The following is a 22430-nucleotide window of genomic DNA, read 5'->3' as shown; positions in this document are numbered from 1 at the left end:
AGTTGTATTGTGATCTATTGACTATCTAGTGCCATAGTCAGATCTCTAAGTACTCAAAGAGGACTGCGAGCATCAGCTGGTGGTGGCTTCTATTTGTTTATGACCTTGTTTCTTTGGTGAGCTATGTCTAGGTTGACATTCAGATATTACAAATAGTCATTAGTTTAAAACATTTGCTAGCTGAGGATGCTTTAAAACACATTTACAAGTGAGAGTTCTGAACCTTTCATTCCTGCCCTCTCTGTAGCGTAGGACCTGGGTGGGGGGCAATGAACCATGTCCATGAGGTGCCACCCTACACGAGGTGCATTAGAGGAGATCAGACTCTCTTCAGAACCACTTACTTCATCTTCTCAATGAGGAATTTTGATTTCCTGTTACTTATCTGTAGATTTTTTTTTAAATTGAACAGTTTTCAAATTTTTTACTTCAGCACCCCTCTACATTCTTAAAAATAATTTTAAGACCTCAAAGAACTTTTACTTATTTAAATTGTATCTGTCAATATTTACCTATCGGAAAGTAAAGCTGAGGGATCCAAAATATGAACTTAAGCTTTTATTTTAAAATAATAAATTCACAAAATGTTAACAGAAATGGCATGTTTTTCTTTAAAAAATATATTTTGTAATATCAAAAATTAGTCAAAAATGGGCATTGTTTTACATTTTGAAGATCTCTTTTGTGTCCGGCTTAATAGAAACAATTAGGTTCTTATAAATTTTACATTCAATATGTTGTTTTGCTTGAACTACACATAATTCAACTTCACAAAAATATGTAATTGGAAGAGAAAGGGGCCCATGGAAATCATGTGGTAGTTTGAAGGAGGCCTGCTGATCACAGCAATAGGCGCATATTTATTTACTTTCTGAGTCTGGTTTAATTCACTGGATGATGTTCTCCAATTTCATCCTTTTACTAGAAAAACATAGAATTTTATTATCCTTTATGGCTGAGTAAAATGCCATTGAATGTGTATGTGTATATGTGTGTGTGTGTGTGTGTGTGTGTGTATACACATACATATATCATTTAAGAGAATAGTTTTAATAGCCTTTTTTAATAATTGTGGATATTGTTCTTTGAGATTATACTCAACAAGATATAGCTTCTTAAAGGTTAGTTGCTATGTGGACCCTGGACCCTATAAATGAACTTTTCATATTCTGTTATATTAAAATCCATTGAATTATTTTGCACCTTGAATGAATCTTTTACCTTGGCATGATTTTCATAACACTATGCCTTGGTCATTTGGAAAATACTGAATTACAGAGTTATACAGATCTTTCAAACATTGACACATTTCAATATCAAAATCTGTTCCATAATAGCATCACTGATCTCATCAGATGCCTTCAAGTATTTGAAAGCTGCCAAGTTCACAGTGGCGGACATGAATTCAAACTTGAAAAGCAGCTAGTGCTACTAAGGAACTATATTTTAGATACTATTTAACTTTAATTAATTAAAATTTAAATAGACAGTGTAGTTAATGTATACCACAGTGCATAGCAGAGGTCTATAACATCCTGGCCCACTAGGGAGGTAAATGTGGCTAGAGTCCACCTAATCAAAACAACAGTCTAAATACAACTATTCAGCAGCGTGTGGACTGAGAGAATAAATCAAAGTACACACAAATTTTAGTTTTAAATATATATAACTAGTTCAAACATACACATATGCAAATTATACATATATAAACATACACAAACATATAATCATCTGAATTCATATACTAATTACTATGTTAAAAGACTTCCATCATTATTGATAAATTGTGTTTTACATGTCCCCAGTACTTCCCACAGGATGCCACTTTTATCATATCCTTCCAGCATTTATATTTGACTAGATCTCAAACTTTCTCCTCTTTGCATTGTCAATAGCCTTCTTCTTTTAGACTTACAGTGTGTACAACTATTCCTTATAAGTGGTTCTGCTTCCTATGGTTTCAGTTACCAGTGGTTCAGCAAGAAGGCTGAGTTACAGTAAGTAAGATATGTAGAGAGAGACCATAGTCACATAACTTTCATTGCAATGTATTGTTATAATTGTCATTTTTACTATTATTTACTGCAATGAATATCTTCCTGTGACTATAAATTAAACTCTGTCATAGGTATGTATGTGTAGGGAAAGCCTCAGTGTGTATATATATATATATATATATATATATATATATATATATATGGTTTGACATTATCCACAGCTTCATCCACAGGTGGTCTTGGAGCACATCCCCTATAGATAAGGGGGTACTACTGTATTACTAGTTCTCTAACATTTCCTCAATAATTCTTTCTTTTCCCAGAGTTCTTAGGCATAACTCAAGCTTTTATACTTTTCCAAAAAAATTACACATATTTGATTAATAAGATACACCTTCAAAACCACAGAAAATTCCTAGATTTAATAAACACTGAGAAGTACACAAATTTCATGGAGACATTACTCACACGTCACATATTGGTGAATTGACATGTAGTTGTTACATTCTTCCTGGATGTGGGCCTGTTCACTGATGGGTGAAATCCATCCTAAACTGAACCTTTGGAAACATCTCGAAGTAGTTCTCAGTATTATATAATAATATTTAGTAAGCACTGTGCTCCATAAACATCAAGACATTGTACTATGTTGTTGAATGAGCTTCTTACTTCTTATAAAAATATCCAAAGAGGTCCATGCTGTCAGTATGTCCACTTCTGCGAGAAGAAAAAAAAAATACTGAGTGTTACATAAATTAGGCATGTTTTCCAGCAAATAGCAGCACTGGAATTCAACCTAGGCTTGGGGGGACTCCAGAGCCACCTAAGTGATAAATAGGAAGATAGATGTGTGGCTGGGTAGACAGACGGACAGAAAGGTAGAGGGAATGACAGACAGGTAGATGGATACAGACAGAGGCAGTGAACACCCTTTGCCAACTGCTGCCAAGTGCACCAACACTCACAAGTCCAGCACGCTGCATTTGCAAGCTGGTCGGGTTAACAGATGGACAACCAGCAGGGTACAGATTGAAAAACCAGAGCAAGAGCTGTGGAATACACAGCTCTGAGGTTTCTGCAAAACCTCCACAAGGAAGTAGCAGGCAAATACGTTCTGTTTTACTGAGCACGATGTGGGTAAAATTGCTCTCTGTAGTTGCAGAATTTTGTTTTTCCCCTTTCCTAGTTACTGATCAAGAGACAGCCTCAGATGCTCCGGAGAAAAGCTCTCTCTCCTCTCAAGACCCTCAGCAGCCCACAAGTACTGGTAAGTGTCTAAATCACTGAAACGTGACAAAAGGTCGTGCCTGCTTGGGAAGGTCACTATAAGTTTTAAGAATATTTTTATTTTAATTTTTAATAAGACCACACAAGACCCACCCCCTCCACTGGCTCCAGCTTTGTGTGTTGTCCTGAAATAGGGCTACATCAGGAGGGCTGACGTATAATGGAGGACCAGAGAGCAACAGCATGCTTTGACCATTCAGTACTATTTTTTGGAGATGTAATGCACGCACACACAAAATTGCACACATGATTATGAACTTGAATTTCCTCTGTGGTAAATGACAAGGTTGAATTCATTTATGAGGAGACTCATTCTTGTTTTCCCTTGCCTAGAACAGAGCAAACACAAAACACAGATTTAATTTCATTCCACACAGAGCCCAGAAGGAGGAGCTGGGATCTGGTATTGTCATGGAATAACAAAATCACCTTTGAAAACACATCAATTACTTGGTTGTCAAAAACTTAGGTCATTTATTTTTTATGACAGCATTGAGCTATAAGACCAATTTAGAAAGCTTGAGTTATAACTACAGTTTTATTTTTAATTTTTTTATAGTCCCAGATCTTTAGGCAGTGAATTCACTAGATGGTTCAATTGGAGCAATAATCATATATTTAATTTAGCCTGATAGTTTACCCAGCATAGTCTTTGGCTAAATAGCAAGTGCTCAGAAAATTCAGAATGAATGAATAAATGTTATTTAATGAACAGATGGATGAATTTGTTTTGGTGTTTTGAGCAAGACAGTCTCATTCAGGATGCCATAAATTCCTCTATGATCCTTTTCTATTTCTTGTGGTATCTCTATAATAATTTCATTTGGTAAGAAGTGTTTTCACATCATTATCATGTTCATAGTTCTGAGTATCAGATCACATTTTTAGAAATGTGTACCTTGAATAATGTTTAAAAGTAAATGTTTGGGGGTTTTAAACACTGATAAATACAACATGTACCATATAGTTTTCAAGGGCAATGGAAATTGAAAATATTATGAAGTGGAACAGCCACATCACTTGCTTTAATAAACCAATATTTTTAAACGTGTTTAGAATCTAGTTGTCTTTAAATTGGCTAGCACCACTACTGAGCAACTCAATTTCCTGCTCTGTGTTTTCTTATACAACATAAGATTTAAGAAATATGGTCTCTAAAATTCCTTTCAGCTTCCAATTTCTGTGATTTTATTGTCGCTAATAACACCCATTTTCAGCAGCATGGAAGACTTCATTCCCCTCTGGGTCCACACAGTGGCGCTGTGCAATGGGCTAAAAAGACTTCAAATGGAAAAAGAACCAGGGAGAGAAAGACAATTTGGAAAAAATATGCAACAAAATCTGAAAAAGCCATTTTTATGATTTTTTTCTATTTTTATGATTTGTCTTATCAGGCAACATCATCCTAGCAAATCCTATTTCTAAAGGAGAGGCAACCAGAAGTTTGAATGACAACTGAGGCTTTTACTTCAATATAAAAAGCATTGTTTTGTGCACCTGGGATTATAGGTTCCTATTCAAAACCTTGGGATGCCATATCTGCATGTTTAGTGATTATTTTGAAGTGTCCTAAGGACCTTCTTCCTAATATTCCTGATCAGGAAGAAAGTATGAAATAACAGTATAAATTTGGGGTTCTAGAGTTCAAAGATACTCTTTTGTTGTTGGTTCTGCCACGAATTTGCTGCAGAACTTTAGGTATATTACTAATTCCTCAAAACCTCACTGTAGTAAGAAATAAAAGATACCAAGCGCTCAGTTAGGGCCTGGTATATGGTAAGCTTTCAACTAGTGTCTGCCTAGCCAGGCGCAGCAGCGCATAGTTTTAACCCCAGCAACTCAGGAGGCTGAGGAAGGAAGATCACAAGTTTTAGGCCAACCTTGGAAGCTTAGCAAGTCCTTCTCAAAAAATAAAAAAGGGCTGAGGATGTAGTTCAGAGGAGACACACCCCTGTACATCCCCAGTACCACAAAATAAATAAGTAAAGTAAAAATAAATATTTGCCTAAAAAAAAAATAGTAAGGCAAAGGGAACTTAGCCACTTGCAACTATTTGGTTTTTTTGCAAGAAATAGTAGTTCAAAATGAAATAAGCCAGATACAGAAAGATAAATGCTACAAGTTCTCTCTCATGGGTAGAAGCTTAAAAAGCTGATCCAAAAGTAAAACAGTAGAATAGCAATTACTAAAGGGTAGGAATGGGACTAGATGGAGGTTGTATAACAGTTACCAAAATACAGTTAGATAGCAGGAAAAAGTTCTAGTGTTCCACAGCACAGCATAATAACCATAGTTTATATTAAACAATGATATATTTTAAACTAAAAGAGAGGAGTTTGAAGGTTTCAAACAAAGAAATGATGAGATGAAAACTCTACCCCAATTTGATCATTATATGTTTTCTATAAAAATGTATAATTATTACATTATTTTAAAAGAGAAAATAAAAAAATTTAAAACAGTAATTTTAAAATGAGCTTTTTTTAATAAAATGAGGACCACTTAATATGGCTTTCAAGCTGCTTTAGTCAGAATATATATAGTTATATAGGTAGCTATAATCTCCGTTCATTTTATGGTGCTAAAATAGAACACTATACACCGAGTTATTTACAATGAACAGAAACCTAATTGGCTCACAGATTTGGAGGCTGGAAAGTCCAATAATGAGGGGGCCACATCTAATGAGGACCTTCTTGCTAAGAAAGAGTAGGAGAGACAGCAAGAGGGTCAATCCACTCTTTTGCAGGAATGGCCTCCATCCATTTATGGAGGATGGAGCCTTCACCACCCTCTTAAAGGTCCCACATCCTTACATCATCGCAATGGCAACTGAGTTTCAATATGAGACTGGGAGGGGACAGGCATGCAAGCTATAGCAGTTATATGCAAAATCATGAATAGATGACATAGGCATATAACATGTCTTACTTTCTTTCACCATAGTCTCAATGATGGAAAATTCTAGTATACCAGAGATTGACAAGGAAGAGAAAGAGCAAACTACTCAGTACCTTGACTTGACCATTGGTAAGTATCACCCACTGTGTTTAGAATAAACACTTGACATTTTAACCTCTTAGTGGAAAAATTCAATGGCCTTCTCCAGTCCTCATTTTTCTCGACGTTTCTGCCCTTTATGACACAATGGGTTAATCACTCCCTTGTCCCTTCTTGACTTAGTTGCCTCCTGCCTTCCTTGACATCTTCCTTTGCTAACCATAGTTTTTCTGTATTCATTAGCTAACTCCAGTTCTTCCTGACATCTTAAATGTGGGATATGGCTCAGTTTGTAGAGTGATTTCCTTACATGTACAAGGTCCTGGGTTCAATCCCCCATCCCACAAAAAAAAAAATTGGGGTAACGTGAGTCTACTTCCAATTTTACTGCTTCATGTTTTGTACTTTTCTTAATTCTTAAAGAGTTTACCCATTCCCAAGATTGTTACTGTTGCCTGTAGGAGGAAGATTTTCATACCTGTATTTCCAGAACATTCTTCTGAGCATTAGTCCCGGTTTCATTTTTCTGTCTCTCTAACCAAATTTTCTTTCATCTCCTTCACTCAACATTGCTAAAAACCAAATAGCAACTTTTTCCACAAAATCAGCTTGTCTAAAGCAGAGCCCCAAATCTTAGTGTAATCCTTTATAATTGTGGATATATAGATATAGACATATACATATGCACATACCCCCCCCCAGCTTATATAAAAACAGCCAGTTTCCAAGGATTTTTTTTAAGAATTTAACCATTATTTTTTGTTTTGTTTTGTTTTGTTGTTTTATGTGGTGCTGAGGATCCAACCCAGTACCTCATATATGCTCGGCAAGCACTCTACCACTGAGCCACAACCCCAGTCCCTCCAAGAAGTTTTGAGTCTTTTTTTTTTCAGGTATATTGTCATTATCACTGCCACCCCTGAATTTAGAACCTCATAATCTCTCATAGAGATATTGTAACATCAATTTCTCTTCCTGGGGTCCATGTTTGGATCCTATTGACAAAATATCCCTTTGCACTCTGCACACCTGTGTTCTGAAAACCTTTATGGCTTCCCAAAGTATGCAGCACAGAGTTGAGCTCCCCACCACCACAATAAAGTACACCCCCTCCTACCTCTGCAGTCCTTCCTTTAAAGAGTCCCTACAAGATACACATGTTTCTCTGAAAATCTCATCATGTTTCAGTCACACTTCCCTTGTGTATCCTAACTGCCCTGATTGGAAGGAGGAACATCCTTATTGGCCTTTCTTCTCCTGCAAGGCCAGTATCTTCCCTGAAAACTTTCCTGGCCAATTCAGCCCTCAGCAACCACTCTTGACTCTGAACCCTGGAACACATTATTATATCAACACATGTGGACCTAGAATTTTGAATAAGATATCTCACTTTCGTTTGTTTTTGTTAATTAATTTATTTACATATAGAGAAAACTACCCCCTCAAACATAGGAATTGTGTCTTAGGAAGCTCTAAGCATGATGTTCTCCGCATGGCTGGCACTCTTTAATTATTGGTTGAGATGAAGAACATTTAGCAAAATTGTAGCCCATAGGATCAGAATTCTAGGTTTATAAATACTTTTTAGAGCTCATCTAGTTTATCCCCAAATGCCTTCATGAAGAGCCACATTTAACCTAGCCAAGATAAGTAGATTTTTCATTTGATTTAGTTAGTTCTCCAATCTCCTTAACAACCTCTTTTGCTACCTGACTACATTTTGCTAAAAACCATTTCTTACAGCTAATTTGAATCCCCTGACAATAAGTCAATATTCTTACATGCTTTCTCTAAAAATGAAAAATAAGTATTTCTATGAAATTAAAACAACTTTTCAAATCATCCTGTTACAGAATTGCTTTGCTTGTTTGTGTGCCTGCTCTGCCTGTTTGCAGAACGTGAATAATGTGTGTTCTTTACCTTCAGCAGTAAGCTCTGCCCCATCTCTTCATCTGGGTTCTCGCTTCGCCTATAAAACATTGTGAAAGTATTGTGTATCCCTCAATAATCAAAGGGCAATGTAAAGAACACTGCCTAAAATCCTCTCATTTCCCTTGTAGAAGCAAATCCTCAGTATGTCGAATTGACGAGGAAGAAAAGTGGCATTCTGCTGCTCACCCTGGTGTCCTTCCTCATCTTCATCCTCTTCATCATAGTGCAGCTCTTCATAATGAAGCTGCGGAAAGCACACATGATATGGAAGAGGGGTGAGTGGACAAAGATACCCATTAAAACAAATAGACTCTGGCTGGACACAATGGCACACTCTGGCCTGTAATTCCAGCAACTTGGGAGGCCGAGACAGGAGGATTGCCAGTTCAAGGCCAGCTTAGCAATTTAAAAAGACCTTAAGCAACTTAGATCCTGTCTCAAAATTAAAATTAAAATTGGACTGCAGATGTAGCTGTGTGGCAAAGTGCCCCTGGGTTCCATCCCCAGTACCAAAATAAATTTTAAAAATAAATAATAAAATATATAAACTGAACGCACACCAGAGTTAGAAGAAACCTTAAAAGTTATTTAGAATAATTGTCTACCCAATTCATCCCATAAACATGTAACAGGATTTAATCCTTTCCTCCCAAGGCATTATCTGGACTTGTGCTATCTGGTACAGGAGCCACAAGATGGTTATTGATCAGTTGATGTGTGACTAGTCCCTAAAAGATGTGCTGTAAGGATAAAATACACACCCAATTCAGTATACACACTAGCATGTTCACGCAGGAATATGACATACTAACAATCATATCATCATAGGTGTTCTAGTCAAATAAGTCATGTTATTGAATCAATTTCACCTGCTTCTTCTTACTTCTTGAATGTGGCTAGTAGAATTCTTTAAATCACATGTGTGGCTTCTACAGTGCTACTAGACAGTGCTGATCTAGTCACATATGGCCTCAATACCCCCAGAACTGTGTATTACCAAGGCAAAATACTACAACTTTGAAGATCTCTGACTTTTTTTTTTTTAAGTATCATGTCTACTAGTTTAATATCTTCTTTGGACTGTTACTAGACTAATATGCTCATTACAAATAACCTAGAGACAGGGCCTGACTTTTCATCATATCTCTGCCTGCTCAATAGGCAAATGCCATAGGATTATTTCAGAATTTCCCATTAACTATTCACCCCCATCATTCTTTTAGGGGTCCTACATTTGTTCCCCTCTGAAGGACATTATTTGCTTCTATTCTGCTGTCATTGAACTTCATCATTCTTATAGTGCTTTGTCCAGTGCCTGTAGGAATACTAGTAAAGACTAAAAGCTCCATGTTGAGAACCTGGAGTATACAGGAACACAATAAGACAGCTATTGTTCCATTACCAAGGCATCAACTTATTCAAACAAACATTTCTATATATGAATGATGTCCAAGGCTCCAGAAACTAACAATTTAATTTTCTTTTCTTGCAGAAAAGGAAATTTCAGAACACACCCTAGAAAGTTACAGATCAAGGTCAAATAATGATGAAACATCTTCCCAAGAGAAAAATGGACAAAGTAAGTCCAACTGTGTAACCTGATGTTAGAAAAATAAGATTCATTTGTCAATTCGCTTTAAGGAGAAGGGAGAAATATCAAAGCTTGATTTTCAGAACTAGAAAATCAACCTCTCAAATCACTTTGAAGATTTAAAGAAGTGCATCTTAAAAAAATAATCGGGCCAGATACAGTGGCACACACCTGTAATCTCAGGAATTAGGAGGCTGAGGCAGGAGGTTCACAAGTTTAAAGTCAGCAGCATAGGGAGGCCCTAAGCAATTTAGCGAGACCCTGTCTCAAAATACAAATAAAAAAGGGGTGGGGGTGGGCTGGAGATGTGGCTCAGTGGTTAATTGCCCCTGGGTTCAATCTCTGGTACCCAAATAAAAAACAATCAGTAGCTAAGCTCATGTTGTGGAAGGTATTCCACATGGGGAAGCCTCCCCTGACTTCTGTCACACACTGGGGTGTTGTGTGTCCTTCCTGTGCCCCAGAGTGTGCTACATACACCTTTACTATGAAGCACTTCCCAGACCATACTGTGATTTCTGGTGCTTTTGATTTAGCTACCACAATATTCTTTCATCTTGTGAGTAACTGGATTTATCCTATATCCTTGGGTCCTAGCACAGGGCCTCTCACCAATGGAGTGCTTGGTAAAGTTGTATTGAATAAATGAATATCAGCTTTAACTAATTCAAGCAGAAATGTTTCAGGTCTTTTGGGTAGTTCCATTGTGATTCTTGAAGCAAAATAAGTAGAGAAAATGAAAAGAACCTTAATGGGAAAGAAGGTGGGGTGGGGGGCATTGGATGAAGATCCAGTAGGCTAGTTTTAGGGAGAAGAGTAAGAAATGTATACTTTTCAACTATTTTATGTCCTCCATGCAGATTACTTTATTCTGCCTTCGAGGAGCTGCAAGAAATATAGTGAGCTGTGTCTCTAGGTTCTCTTGGTTTGACTGAGGTTTATGTAGGAAGCCCGGTCTTTTATAATACCTTTGTCTTTCGTTTTGTTTTGACCTAATAGAGTGCACCATGGAAAGAGAGAATAGATGTGCTCACAAAAAAAGAGGGACACAGTGAATTGACTCTGTGAGAACTGGGGCAGGGACAAGGAATGTGTGTAAACTTCTTCTGACTGACCCTTGGGTTACAAAGCATAGAGAATGATGTCATATAATGTGTAGCTTCCTATATTTTTCACAGGTGAGGGAACCTAAACAGTAGGAGGAGAATTATGCCCCTTAGCAGGAAAAGAAAACCCCTTAGCTCAGCTGTTAAAAAGCAGAAGCCCTTGCAGTTCAACTTAAAGGAAATTTTAAAATGAGGACCTGCACTCAGCCCTGCCCTCCACAGACAGGGATATCCCAGGGGCTCACCACGCTCATAGGAGGTGGCACTTTCTCTTGGATGCAGACCTCCTCCTTCATCCTCCCTGCCACAGCACCCTCAAATCCAATGTTTTCACTGTATTTTTTTCTTTTGCACATTTAAAAGATATTCTCTATAGCTGCCTCCATGTCCAGTTGCACAGCTTCGAGGGGTCTGCCCCAGCCCTGTATTTCCCATGAGCCCTGTTATTTTTAATATGCAGTTTTGTTGAAGGCATTGTGCTTTTTTCAGCAACACACACGTAATACAGCATAAATGTCTACATATTTCATTTTAGTTTTTTAGTATGTTGTTTATGTGAAAAAGACTTTTTAAAAATTAAGGTATAACAATGCATTCAGACCATTTATGTGTATCAGGGACTCTTAGGTTTTGTCAGATGTGGACCTTAAAATCATGATGTCCCATCAAACCGTTTCGATAAATGGGTGCAATGTTGTTCAGGATAAATGTTCATCTTTATCTTTTATTTTTCAGCTTCTCACTCTAAACGTTGCATGAATTATATCACGAGATTGTACTCAGAAGCAAAAACAAAGAAGAAGGAAAATGCAGAACACTCAAAATTAGAAGGAAAGCACACTCATATCCCAGAGAGCATTGTGTAGTGCTCCTTGCAATACGAGATGATTTTTCAGCCAGCCACGCCATCAGTGGAACAGCCCGTGGGAAGGAGCATCATTTTTGTGACATGAAAAGTGTCCCTTGAGTGCAATGTGAGATGGTGTCTTCTGAGCCAGGGCAGCAACATGGAGACCAAACCATGAACAGAAAGCTCATAGTTTAAAAAAATTTTTTTAAAGAAAGAAAGAAGGAACCTATTATTCCTGACACTACTCCAGAGCCCCTGAGCCTGTGGATCAGGGTCAATGTGACCAGCTAATATCTTACCTTGAGAGAACAGGAGTTTTTAGATACCGGGCTCTAGTAGAACTACTTAAAAAAAGAATTCTTTAAAATATCTTTTCTTCTGGTCACAAAATAAAGATGTTTGAGATGAGAAGTACCTAAAGAAGATCTCTGATCCTAGGAGGTTACTTTCAAGATGGACTTTAAGAAGATGTAACCAACACGTGACAGGGAGGAGCCATGCATCACAATGAATAAATCCAGGATGGACTCAACAGCCCCAAGACACAAGCAGTGAGCTCAGGAAAGACTCAAGAATTAGCATTTCTTATCTTAGACTTTACTGCTAAATCACTTCAGCTGACCTGATAGATAACCTGGTATTTCCATGTACAAAAGGAAATAATGAGTTTATTGACTGATCATTGACCTAATGAATGGTTTTTAAAAATTTCTTTAAACCAGGCACAGAGGCATATGCCTGTCATCCCAGCAGCTGAGAAGGCTGAAACAGGAGGATCACAAGTTCAAGGCCAGCCGCAGCAATTTAGAGAGGCCCTAAGCAATTTAGCAAGACCTTGTCTCAAAATAAAAAATAAAAAAGGGCTGGGAGTGTAGTTCAGTGATAATGAACCCCTGGGTTCCATCTATAGTACCAAAAATTAAAAATTTTTAAAGGTCTAAAAAAATAAAAATTTTTTAATAAAGAAAAGAAAGTATACTTGTTTTTCGAATGATTGTGATCCAAGTTGCACATCCTGCTTCACATATATATGAAAGTGACATGGGACATGTATTTTTATTTATTTTTTCCTACCATTTTATTTAAGGCACAGTGAACTAGCATTATGTAGTATATCTCTCAGTGTTTGGATCTGAATAAACCAATTTTAAGATAACACACAAGCACACCTATATATGAGTTTGCAATTTGTTACAGGGGCCAGATCCTACTGTGTTGACTTTTTTTTTTTTTTTTAAAGAGAGAGAGAGAATTTTAATTTAATTTATTTTTCAGTTTTCGGCGGACACAAACAATCTTTGTTTGTATGTGGTGCTGAGGATCGAACCCGGGCCGCACGCATGGCAGGCGAGCGCTCTACCGCTTGAGCCACATCCCCAGCCCCCTACTGTGTTGACTTTTAAAACTTTTTAACAATCACAAAATTTTAGAAAAGCATAAAGATGGCACAAAGCACTCTCCGATTCTATTTGAGAGTGAGTTGACACGATGCCCACCACCCTGCTGCCAAATACCTCAGTGTGTATTTCCTATAAACAAGGACACTCTCCTTTATAATCACAATGCAACCATCAAAATCAGGAAATTATCATTGTTATGTTTCTGCTAATAGTCCTCAGATACCATTCAAGTTTCTCCAATTATCCCAATTGTCCTAAAGGACCCAGCTCAGATTCACACTTCATCTTCATCTCATTCAGTTTGGAATAGTTCCTCGATCTCTTTATTTTCATGACCTAGATATTTTTGCAGGATACAGGCTAAGTATCTTGTGGACCATCTCTAAGTTTGGTGTTGTCAGATATTTCTGCTTGGTTACATTCAAGTTACACAACTTCTATTGGATTATCAAGAAGCCATGTAATGTTTATTTCATTGCATTTTATTTATCCCATTCTATTGAGGGCACTCGTTTTGATCATTTGATTCATGAAGTATCTGTCAGATTTTTCCACTTGTAAAGGTACTTCCTTCTCTTTAAAAGTTAGTGTTTTGTGGGGAGATACTGTAAAACTATGCAAATGTTTTGTTCCCCATCAAACTTTAAAATTAGTCATTTATTTGCTTATGTGTGTATGAATTCATGGTTTCCTCTGGTTATAATTCCACAGGTTATAATCTGATACTATCAAGTTAGTCCATTGCTAATTTCATGATGGAGTTGTAGAAGCTGCCTTCTGTGTCTGTCCAATATAGCCTCCTCAATCTTCAAGCACTTTCTTGCTTTCTGGTACCAGGTATTTCAGGCTTATCTTAAACGTTGCCTGCCTGGCTCTGGAATCAGCCATTTCTCCTAGGATTCCTGGTTCCATTCAGTGGCAAATGGTATTTGGAAGCCAAGATCCAGGGCTAGGTATACTCATTGCTTTTGGGGTGTCATTGTTCTCAAGCCTTCTCAGTGGACAGAGCAAAGGAATACATGATAATTTACACAGGGTGTGTGTGTGTGTGTGTGTGTAGTTGTACGTATGTACATATTACACATATGTATGTATTTGTTTATGTTTATGTCTATCTATTGAAAATCATGAGTTTATTCTAGTTTTCTTCCTTTATATATTTGTAACACCCTTCTCTGAGTATCTCGCTTTCATTATCCTAAATGTTTTCTTATTTGATCAATACCCAGAATGAAGGTCATCTCTCATCTCTGCTTCCATACTGTTCTCCTCAAGAATTCTTCTTCTTACTGCCCAGACACTGATTTACCATTCTGTGTTCCTCTCTCTACCCACACCACGTGGACGCTCTGCTCACCAAGCTTGGGCCCTGACACCCAAAGCAGGTGGCCCTGCTATATGGAGATTTTGGTGCACATGGGCACATGTACACACACTGCTGTACTCTAACCCTTCCCACCCATTCAGGCATCGATACAGCATGCTGGACAGCTCACCCAGGGGCACCGCCTCCTACCAGGCTCAGGCTGGATATCCCCTCTAGGCCTCTACAGCTTTCCTACTACCACCACCATGGATTCCTGCTTTGCTCCACCCCATCTAAAGACTTTAGGGATGAATTGTTTGGTAAGAGAAGTGAAGGAGTTGGGAGACGGAGAATGAGCCAGATGTCCTGCTTTTCAAGAGAGTTTTAACGTGTAAAGACATCAAGGTCAGGCATGCCATTTATAGTTGTGTGGTGGCTCTGAGTCAGAAATCATTCACAATGCTGTCACTGTTCTATGAACAACCCAGAGGGAAGAATACTTCCACTTCAGAGATGGTGCTGGTCGAGGCTGATTAAACCTGCTGTTGTATCGGCAGACTCTGAGTCTACGTTTGCAAAGAATCCTCCCAAAGGATGTAAAAGGTGACTGCTTCCATTTCTCTAGTTCCAACTCAAGAGACTGTTGTAGGGACAAACGAGGCAAGGCATCGAAGATAGCAGGAAACAGTTTTATTTGGCTGCAGCCAGGTTCAGAGGGCACAGTTTTTGCTGTAATCAATTAATCCCCTGAACCCCGAGTTCAGGGAGTTTTAGAGTTTTATACCCAGTATGTAAGGGGAGGGGCTCAGAAGTTCACAGTCTGCAAAAGTTCATATAAAAGCAGCTTTTTCTTTCACTGTTCTGGGCATGTTAACTATTCAAGGACAACACCTGAGAAGGGGAGAGCCTCTTCTCCCCTTCCTTTCCTCCCACTACCAGCTGTTACCATGGAGCCCAATTGTAACTTATCTTAAAAATGTAGACATCTCTGTGAAGCCTCAGCTCAAGGCCAGAGGCCTTGTTTGCACATTTCTTCAAAGTATTATACTGGATATGTTTGTGAAAAACTATTAAGGGGGTGTCCAGCACCTGGAGTGATGGTATCTTCTCGGCCAGTGGCCAAGGAAACAGGGCGACACGAAAATAGGAAGTTTATCTACAGTGAACTGTTTTGCAGAGACTTTTGCTGACCTAAAATCAGTCTGAGTGAAGATTTCTGGAGAGGCCCAGATAAGACTTTTCAGTGAAGAAAGGGGGTGCAACTTCAATACCAGACTAATGGGCTAACATTTCAAGAACATGCAGGGCAGAGATAATCAGAGTCAGCCAGTTGTCAAAAATGCCCAAGAGGATTTCCTAAAAGAGAGGTCCCTGAGTTTGTTCCCAGTGGTTGGCCTCAGGAGACCTGAGGTGAAGTTTTAAAATCTGTATTTTCTAAAAGTTTCTTGAGTAATTCTAACAGGCTGGGGGACGCTGGTGGAGCACTAACCACAACTTTTTAAAGCATAGAATTATCGATGTTATTTTTAAGGTGACCATCATTTCCCAGTGATCATTGTGAGGGGTTCATAATGTCCTGGAGGCAGAAGGGACGTGTCATCCAGCCCTACCTGATGTGGAACTATGTCCCAAAACAAATTCTGTGGATAAAAACCCACGTGAACATCTCCATTTATGTTTAGCAAAGAGCAGAGGGAAGACAGGGAAAAGAAAAATCACATTTTTTTTTCTTTTAAAAATGTCTAACGATGACATTTGTTAGAGAACCGCCTATGATTTTTAATGGGCATTCTCAATTTAATCATCATAACAATCTTGCATGATAGGTCTTAAAACATACATTTGACACCTAAGAGATACCTTAAACTCTATAAAATGGCTTAGAAGAATTTCAAGATTATATAAATAAGGGCAGAATCAGATGCTGATCCAGATCTGTCTGGCTTCAATGCTGTTCCCTGTCTGCTTTGTTGAAATGAGTCACCCAGAGGACATTTTTGATGGAGTGAGATGTTGGAGCACTGTGATAATATTTTCCATTTGTCCTGGGAGACTGACACTTTGGACCACATCACTGGACTTATTTGCCTTCTTTCTGGCATCCAGGGGAATATGGAGTACCAGCAGGTGAGCAGAGAATACCTGGGGCTCAGGGTTGCCTGTACTGACTGTGCCCCAACTGGGGGTTACCACTAAGGTTAGGCAGTCCTCTCCATCTCTAGTTCTAGAATCTACTGCTTGCTTCACCTCATCAGGCAAAGGAGGATTCTAGGCTCATTTTTATGGTTCACCCAAATTTTGAATCTAGTGTATTTATTAAATCGCCTCAAACTGCCAGATTTAAGTATATCATCTATGATCTGCACCCTGACCAGGAAAATAACTACATTTATAAATTTCTTGTACCCCAACAAAACTAAATCTAATTTTATAGGCAATCATAGAATATTATCCTTAGAATAGATCTTAGAATTTGTGACATGCATTTTGAGGAACACTAATAGCCTACAAATGTTACTAGGTGTTCTTTAGAGGAAAGAAAAGTTTCCTGGGCTCAAATAAGTTTGAAAAATGAACATTACATCTCCTTATAAAGGTACTGAACAATAACAATCATCTCATTAAGGAATCTGTTTTGCTTTGTTTAACCCAGCACTGCTTAGACTTACTTAGCTATGTACAGAGGTAGCTCAGTATCTGTGGGGAGCTGTTTCAGGACCTCCCATTCCTCCTCCACGATACCAAATTTTCAGATCATGAAGTTCCTTGTAAAAATGGCGGCATATTAGGATGTAACCTGGACAATCCTCCAGTTCACTTGTAATACATGATGCAATGTTAAAGCAATGTAAATTGCTATAAAATTGGAATGATGAGAAGGAAAATGTCTATACATATTCATTGAGAGGGATATTTTTTTCCAAAATGTTTTTCATCTGAGGCTGTTCAAATCCACAGCTGTGTGTGAGACTCCAGGACACGGAGGACCCACTGTGTAGCAATTCATGATGTTGCCCTACTCAGTGTCTTCCTCCTTTCTAATGGACCTATGGCTTTTTCCCAGTATTCTCCCACACTTTGTAGTCATGCCCTTCGGGGAAGGCAAGTCTGTCCCCAACCAAATGAGAAATCTTTTGAGTTAGTCATGGTGGCCCTGTTCCCCATGCCAATGGTCAGCTGAGGCCTGGGCACATAAAACAATGCTGGCCATGGAGACAGGAGTGAAAGCTCTTAGTGGGCTTCTAGAAAAAACTCTTCCTTCATGATAAAAAGAGACACTCAGAACCAAAACATCCTCCTTCCCCTAAAATGTTGTTATAACCACCCATGCCCAGAACCAGCATTTTATCACAGTGGGGGTCTGAACTGCTGTGGGAAGACACCAGAGGAAATGAACTTCAGGCCTTGATGGTTTTGTTAAGCTGTCACAGATTTCAGAACTTTCAGATCTCACATTATTTTTTAAGCCAGGTGAACTGGGTTTTCTGTTACTTTCAACTCCAAACAAAGCACCTTTGAAACTATAAAACTCTTGTTTTATGGAAAATGCTTGTTTCCTCTTGGAATGCCAAGATGGAACAATTTTCCTGTTTTATGGCTGAAGGAGTAGAGGCCCAGGGAAGTTCAATCACCCACTGAAGATCACACAACTAAGGAATAAAAAAAAAAAAACATTGGGAATGGTGCCCCGGCTTCCAAGCAGAAGCCACCTCTGTTCTTCCAAACGGTGTGAATCCCGGGAGGGGAGGGAGGTTGGAGCACACTTCTTGCTCATTGCCAGATGGAACCAAGGAACAATTGATAAACCTCTAGTTAACAAGCCTCTCAGTGTTGCCTTTTAGAACTAGATCAAAGGATGCTTATATTAATTTCTCTCACATAACTAAAAAAGAAAGGGAGAGAGAGAGAGAGAAATGGAGGGAGGGAAAGGAAAAGAAAAAGAACTTTCTGGCTTCAAGCATCAATTCAAAACAACAGAGAGAGATAATAACAGCCAACAACCGGGGCACCCAACAAGCTGAGCGACCTCCTGTGGATGAGGAAGTGGTTTGAACTGGTGGCCACGAATGAGCCCACTAATCTATGCTGGGTGTGATCTCCTGTTACTTCCCCAGGTAAAATCATGGTAATTTGCTATATTTATAATAAGTTTTGAACTAGCTGAAATGTGGTTCTAATGTAGTGTTGCATCTCCTAAGGGAGAAGCCCCCATCCTTCCTATAATGCATTCATGAGCAAATTCTTCATCTCTGATCATTACTCTAGACCTGCTGAAATATGCTGCTTTTTCTTACCTTTTCTACTTTATGTCTTATGTTCAGATTGAACCAAAACTTAGGCAACAAACAAACAAACAAAAAAAAAAACACATTGATTTCCCAGTTTATTTTAAAAAGTGTATCTTTTTAATATTTATCTTTCAGTTGTAATTGGAGGCAATACTTTTATTTTATTTATTTATTTTTACGTGGTGCTGAGGATCAAAACCAGGGCCTCACATGTGCTAGGCAAGTGCTTTACTGCTGAGCCACAACTGTAGCCCCCTTAAAAAATGTATCTCAACTGATTCTAGGGAGAACTAACTTTGGGAGGATATCTGTATTGATATTTAAAAAGAGAAAATAACTCTACCCAGGAGTTATTTTTAATTAACTATTAAAGGTCACGATTTTTAATTAAGCCAGGAAACCTCTGTAGGGAAAAAAAGAAAAAAAAAAACCTTTATAGAACAAAAAAGTTGCCATGTTAGGAAAGCAATCGTCCCTTTAGAAGACAATTGGAATTCTGTGACTTGTGATTTGAGGAAGAGAAGAAAGCCTCAGTTATCCAGCTCAACATAAAATGAGTTTTTAAACATGCTATTTATTTACTCTTTTTCTTTCCCAGATTTTCTTACTCCCAATTTGTGGCCAGTTGGATTTGTTCATGGAAAAACTTCTTGTAGCCTCAGTTTTCTCATCTGTAAAATGGAGATGACAACCCTTGCCACACAAGATTAGTATGAGTGTTAAATGAGATGATATAATGCAGACCAGTATTAAGCATATAATAAGTGTGTAACAAATGGAGTATTTTTCTCCACCTAAGATTCGTTGTTTTCTCCTGGACTAGTCTAAAACAATAGTCTCCAGGCTGCTAACTTTATTTCCTGAGAAAATCCTGATTATCGAATTGACTGAATTTTAACTCCAAAACTACTAGGATATGTAGAATCTGCTACTAAGGATTTTACAGGAAGACTTGATGGGACTGAAACCTTTTAATGAACTTTATCGTAGCATTTCATAATGATCTCAGTAACAGCTACAGGAACACGTTTCAATAATGATACCAGAAAATTTAAAAATTGTATATGATAAAGGTGACTTCTTAAATCTGTGGGAAAAGATCAACTGTTATTTATTGATAGTGGCCAGTGTCATGGCCAGTACAAGTCCCCAAAGGGTATACACAGATCGGCTTCTGGGCCCGTTAGCACAGAAGTCCCAGAAAAGTCTTTAAAAGGTAAACGTGGATCTAATGTTCTTGTTGTAAGACAGAAATAAAATCCAAAACATGTAAGATTTAAAATGAAACTATAAAGAAAACAAGTCAATAGCTTTGTATCCTGGAAGAGAGATCAACTTCCCTAATAACGACTCAAAATCTAGTAGCAAAAGGGGAGAAATGATTCATAAATTTGACTACGTAAAAATAAATGCCTTCTCATAGAAAAAAATAATAATAATAATAAAAAATAATAATTTCACAACATGTTTTGTGAAATTGATAGGAAAACAAGCACTCTTGTGTTTGTATTGTTGTTAGGAATATAAAATAGTAGAATTTCTTTGAAGAATTTGTCAACATCCAGCAAAACTACCTCAGCACTTACCTTTTGACCTAACCATTCCACTTTTAGAATCTCTCCCAAAGATGACTCATAAAACTGTAATTTGACATATGCATAGGGCTATCCATTCCATCATCATCTGCAACAACTCAAGCATCTATCACTAGGGTCCTGACTGGCCACATTATGAAGTATTATACATCCATGAAAAGGAATGATGAGGAAGTTAATTTTATGTCTATGGAGTGGTTGCAGGATATGTTACTGGATGAAAAAACATCAAGTATGAACTAGATTTCCTTTACTCTGAGAAATTTACATATTGGGATATACTTTTATAAATAGTACACTAAGCTAAAGGTTATCAAAAATCATGACCCATATAAACTGAGAAAGAACTGTATGGAGGGGATGAAAATGGAAATTTGATTTCTCTAAATATGCCTGGCTTTATAGTTCTAAATTTACAACTATGTAAATCATTTACAAAATAATTACATAAAAATAAATCAAAATTTAAAATTATTTTTTAAAACCCTGAAATGCAAGGAAGAATTAGTTAAAGTTACTTTTAAAAAGACATCTGACTGCGTATACCAGTGTTATGGTTTAGATATTAATTGCCTCCAAAATCTCATGTGGAGACAATGCAAAAAAATTTTAGAGGTGAATGGATTGGGTTATGAGAGTTTTAACCCATTCAGTGAGTCAATCCCTGGGATTAACTGAATAGTGACTGAGGAAGGTAGGGTCTGGCTGGAGAAGGTGGTCCTTACGGGTATGCCTTTGAGGAATATATTTTGTGTCTGGTAGGCAGAATCTCTCTGCTTTCTTATCATCATGTGAGCTACTTCCCTCTGCCATACTATTCTGCCATGATGTCCTGTCTCACCTCAAGCCCCAAGGAATAGGGCCAGCTGTCCATGAACTGGGTCTCTGAAACTGTGAGCCCCCAAATTAACTTTTCCTCCTCTAAAATTGTTCTTGTAAAGTCTTTTAGTCACAGCAGGGAAGAAGCTGACTAAAACAACCAGTAAGGTATATCCTAATGAGAAAAAGAAAAAATCCTAAACTGTTTTCAGCAGTGATAACGTAGTCACAATATTAGCATAGAAGCCGAGCATAGTGACACACACCTGTAATCCCAGAGACTCGGGAGGCTGAGGCAGAAGGATGGAGAGTTCAAAGCCAGCTTCAGCAACTTAGTGAGGCCCTAAGCAACACAGTGAGACCCTGTCTCTAAAAAAAATACAAAAAAAGGGGGTTGGCTAGGAATGTGGCTCAATAGTTGAGTGCCCCTGAGTTCAAATCCCTGGTACCACCGCACCAAAAAAAAAAAAAAAATCTGAATTGAAAACAAAAACATGCACTCAAAGTCTATTTTTCCCTTAAAAAAAAGGAACAAAAATTATTTTCTAGTTTTTTTCTACTGAAAAGTCCTCTAGACAATAATCACTCCTATAGCACTAAGCTATAGGTATAGTTATTTGTTATATATGACTAATTCCAGATTTGGGCAAGAAATGCACCAGATGAGCTCAGAACATTTTAGAACAGAAACTAGGGAAGCTATCGAAGATTCTTCTGGGGCCTCTGTGTTAAAGGGCCCTGAAGCTAATCTATGTGTACTTCCACTGGCTTGAGATAGGACAACTGGAGCATAAAAAAGAACAAAGACATATTAAATAAATCAAAACTCATGAATTCATAGTAGCACAAATTCACCAATCACCTGGAATGTGTTAAATATATTAAAGCTCATGAATTCATATAATATTTTTAAATGCATTGATAACCTTTAAAGATTGCTCAGACATCAACTCTTTAAAATGAAATTTGAAATGTCTCACTAAAGTAACTGTAATAAAACCGCCTATGAGCACATGAGAAGATACTCAGCGTCACTTGTTGTTTGTTTTAGTTTGGATAAGTTATAGGCTTGGTCACCAGCCTCAGGTGTACTGGGCAGTACTGGAACTTTTAGGAAATATAGAGGAAGGAAGTTAGGTCATCAGGGGTGTACCCTTGAGGAGCTATTGAGCCCTCCACACACACTCCTCCCTCCCCGTCTCTCTCTCTCTCTCTCTCTCTCTCTCTCTCTCTCTCTCTCTCACACACACACACACAC

General features: G+C 38.0%; 1 protein-coding gene across 2 annotated transcripts in view; it reads left to right on the top strand.

The window, feature by feature from the left end:
- Crtam (cytotoxic and regulatory T cell molecule) overlaps window positions 1–12532 on the top strand; it is a 31923-nt gene extending 19391 nt beyond the window's left edge. Inside the window, exons 6-10 of one of the 2 annotated variants that reach the window (XM_015490035.2) lie at window positions 3184–3264; window positions 6231–6314; window positions 8345–8491; window positions 9709–9795; window positions 11649–12532. In XM_015490035.2, coding sequence (XP_015345521.1) covers window positions 3184–3264; window positions 6231–6314; window positions 8345–8491; window positions 9709–9795; window positions 11649–11779 — 530 coding nt within the window. In that variant the 3' untranslated portion in view covers window positions 11780–12532. The remainder of the gene's footprint in view (window positions 1–3183; window positions 3265–6230; window positions 6315–8344; window positions 8492–9708; window positions 9796–11648) is intronic. The other variant, XM_048795727.1, reaches the window with a different exon arrangement.
- The last annotated feature ends 9898 nt before the right edge of the window (window positions 12533–22430 follow it).

The sequence above is a fragment of the Marmota marmota genome, unplaced genomic scaffold (genome assembly GCF_001458135.2).
Source record: "Marmota marmota marmota unplaced genomic scaffold, marMar, whole genome shotgun sequence".
NCBI lineage: Eukaryota > Metazoa > Chordata > Mammalia > Rodentia > Sciuridae > Marmota > Marmota marmota.
The sequence above is the reverse complement of the archived record's forward strand: the minus strand, read 5'-3'. Positions and strand labels throughout refer to the sequence as shown.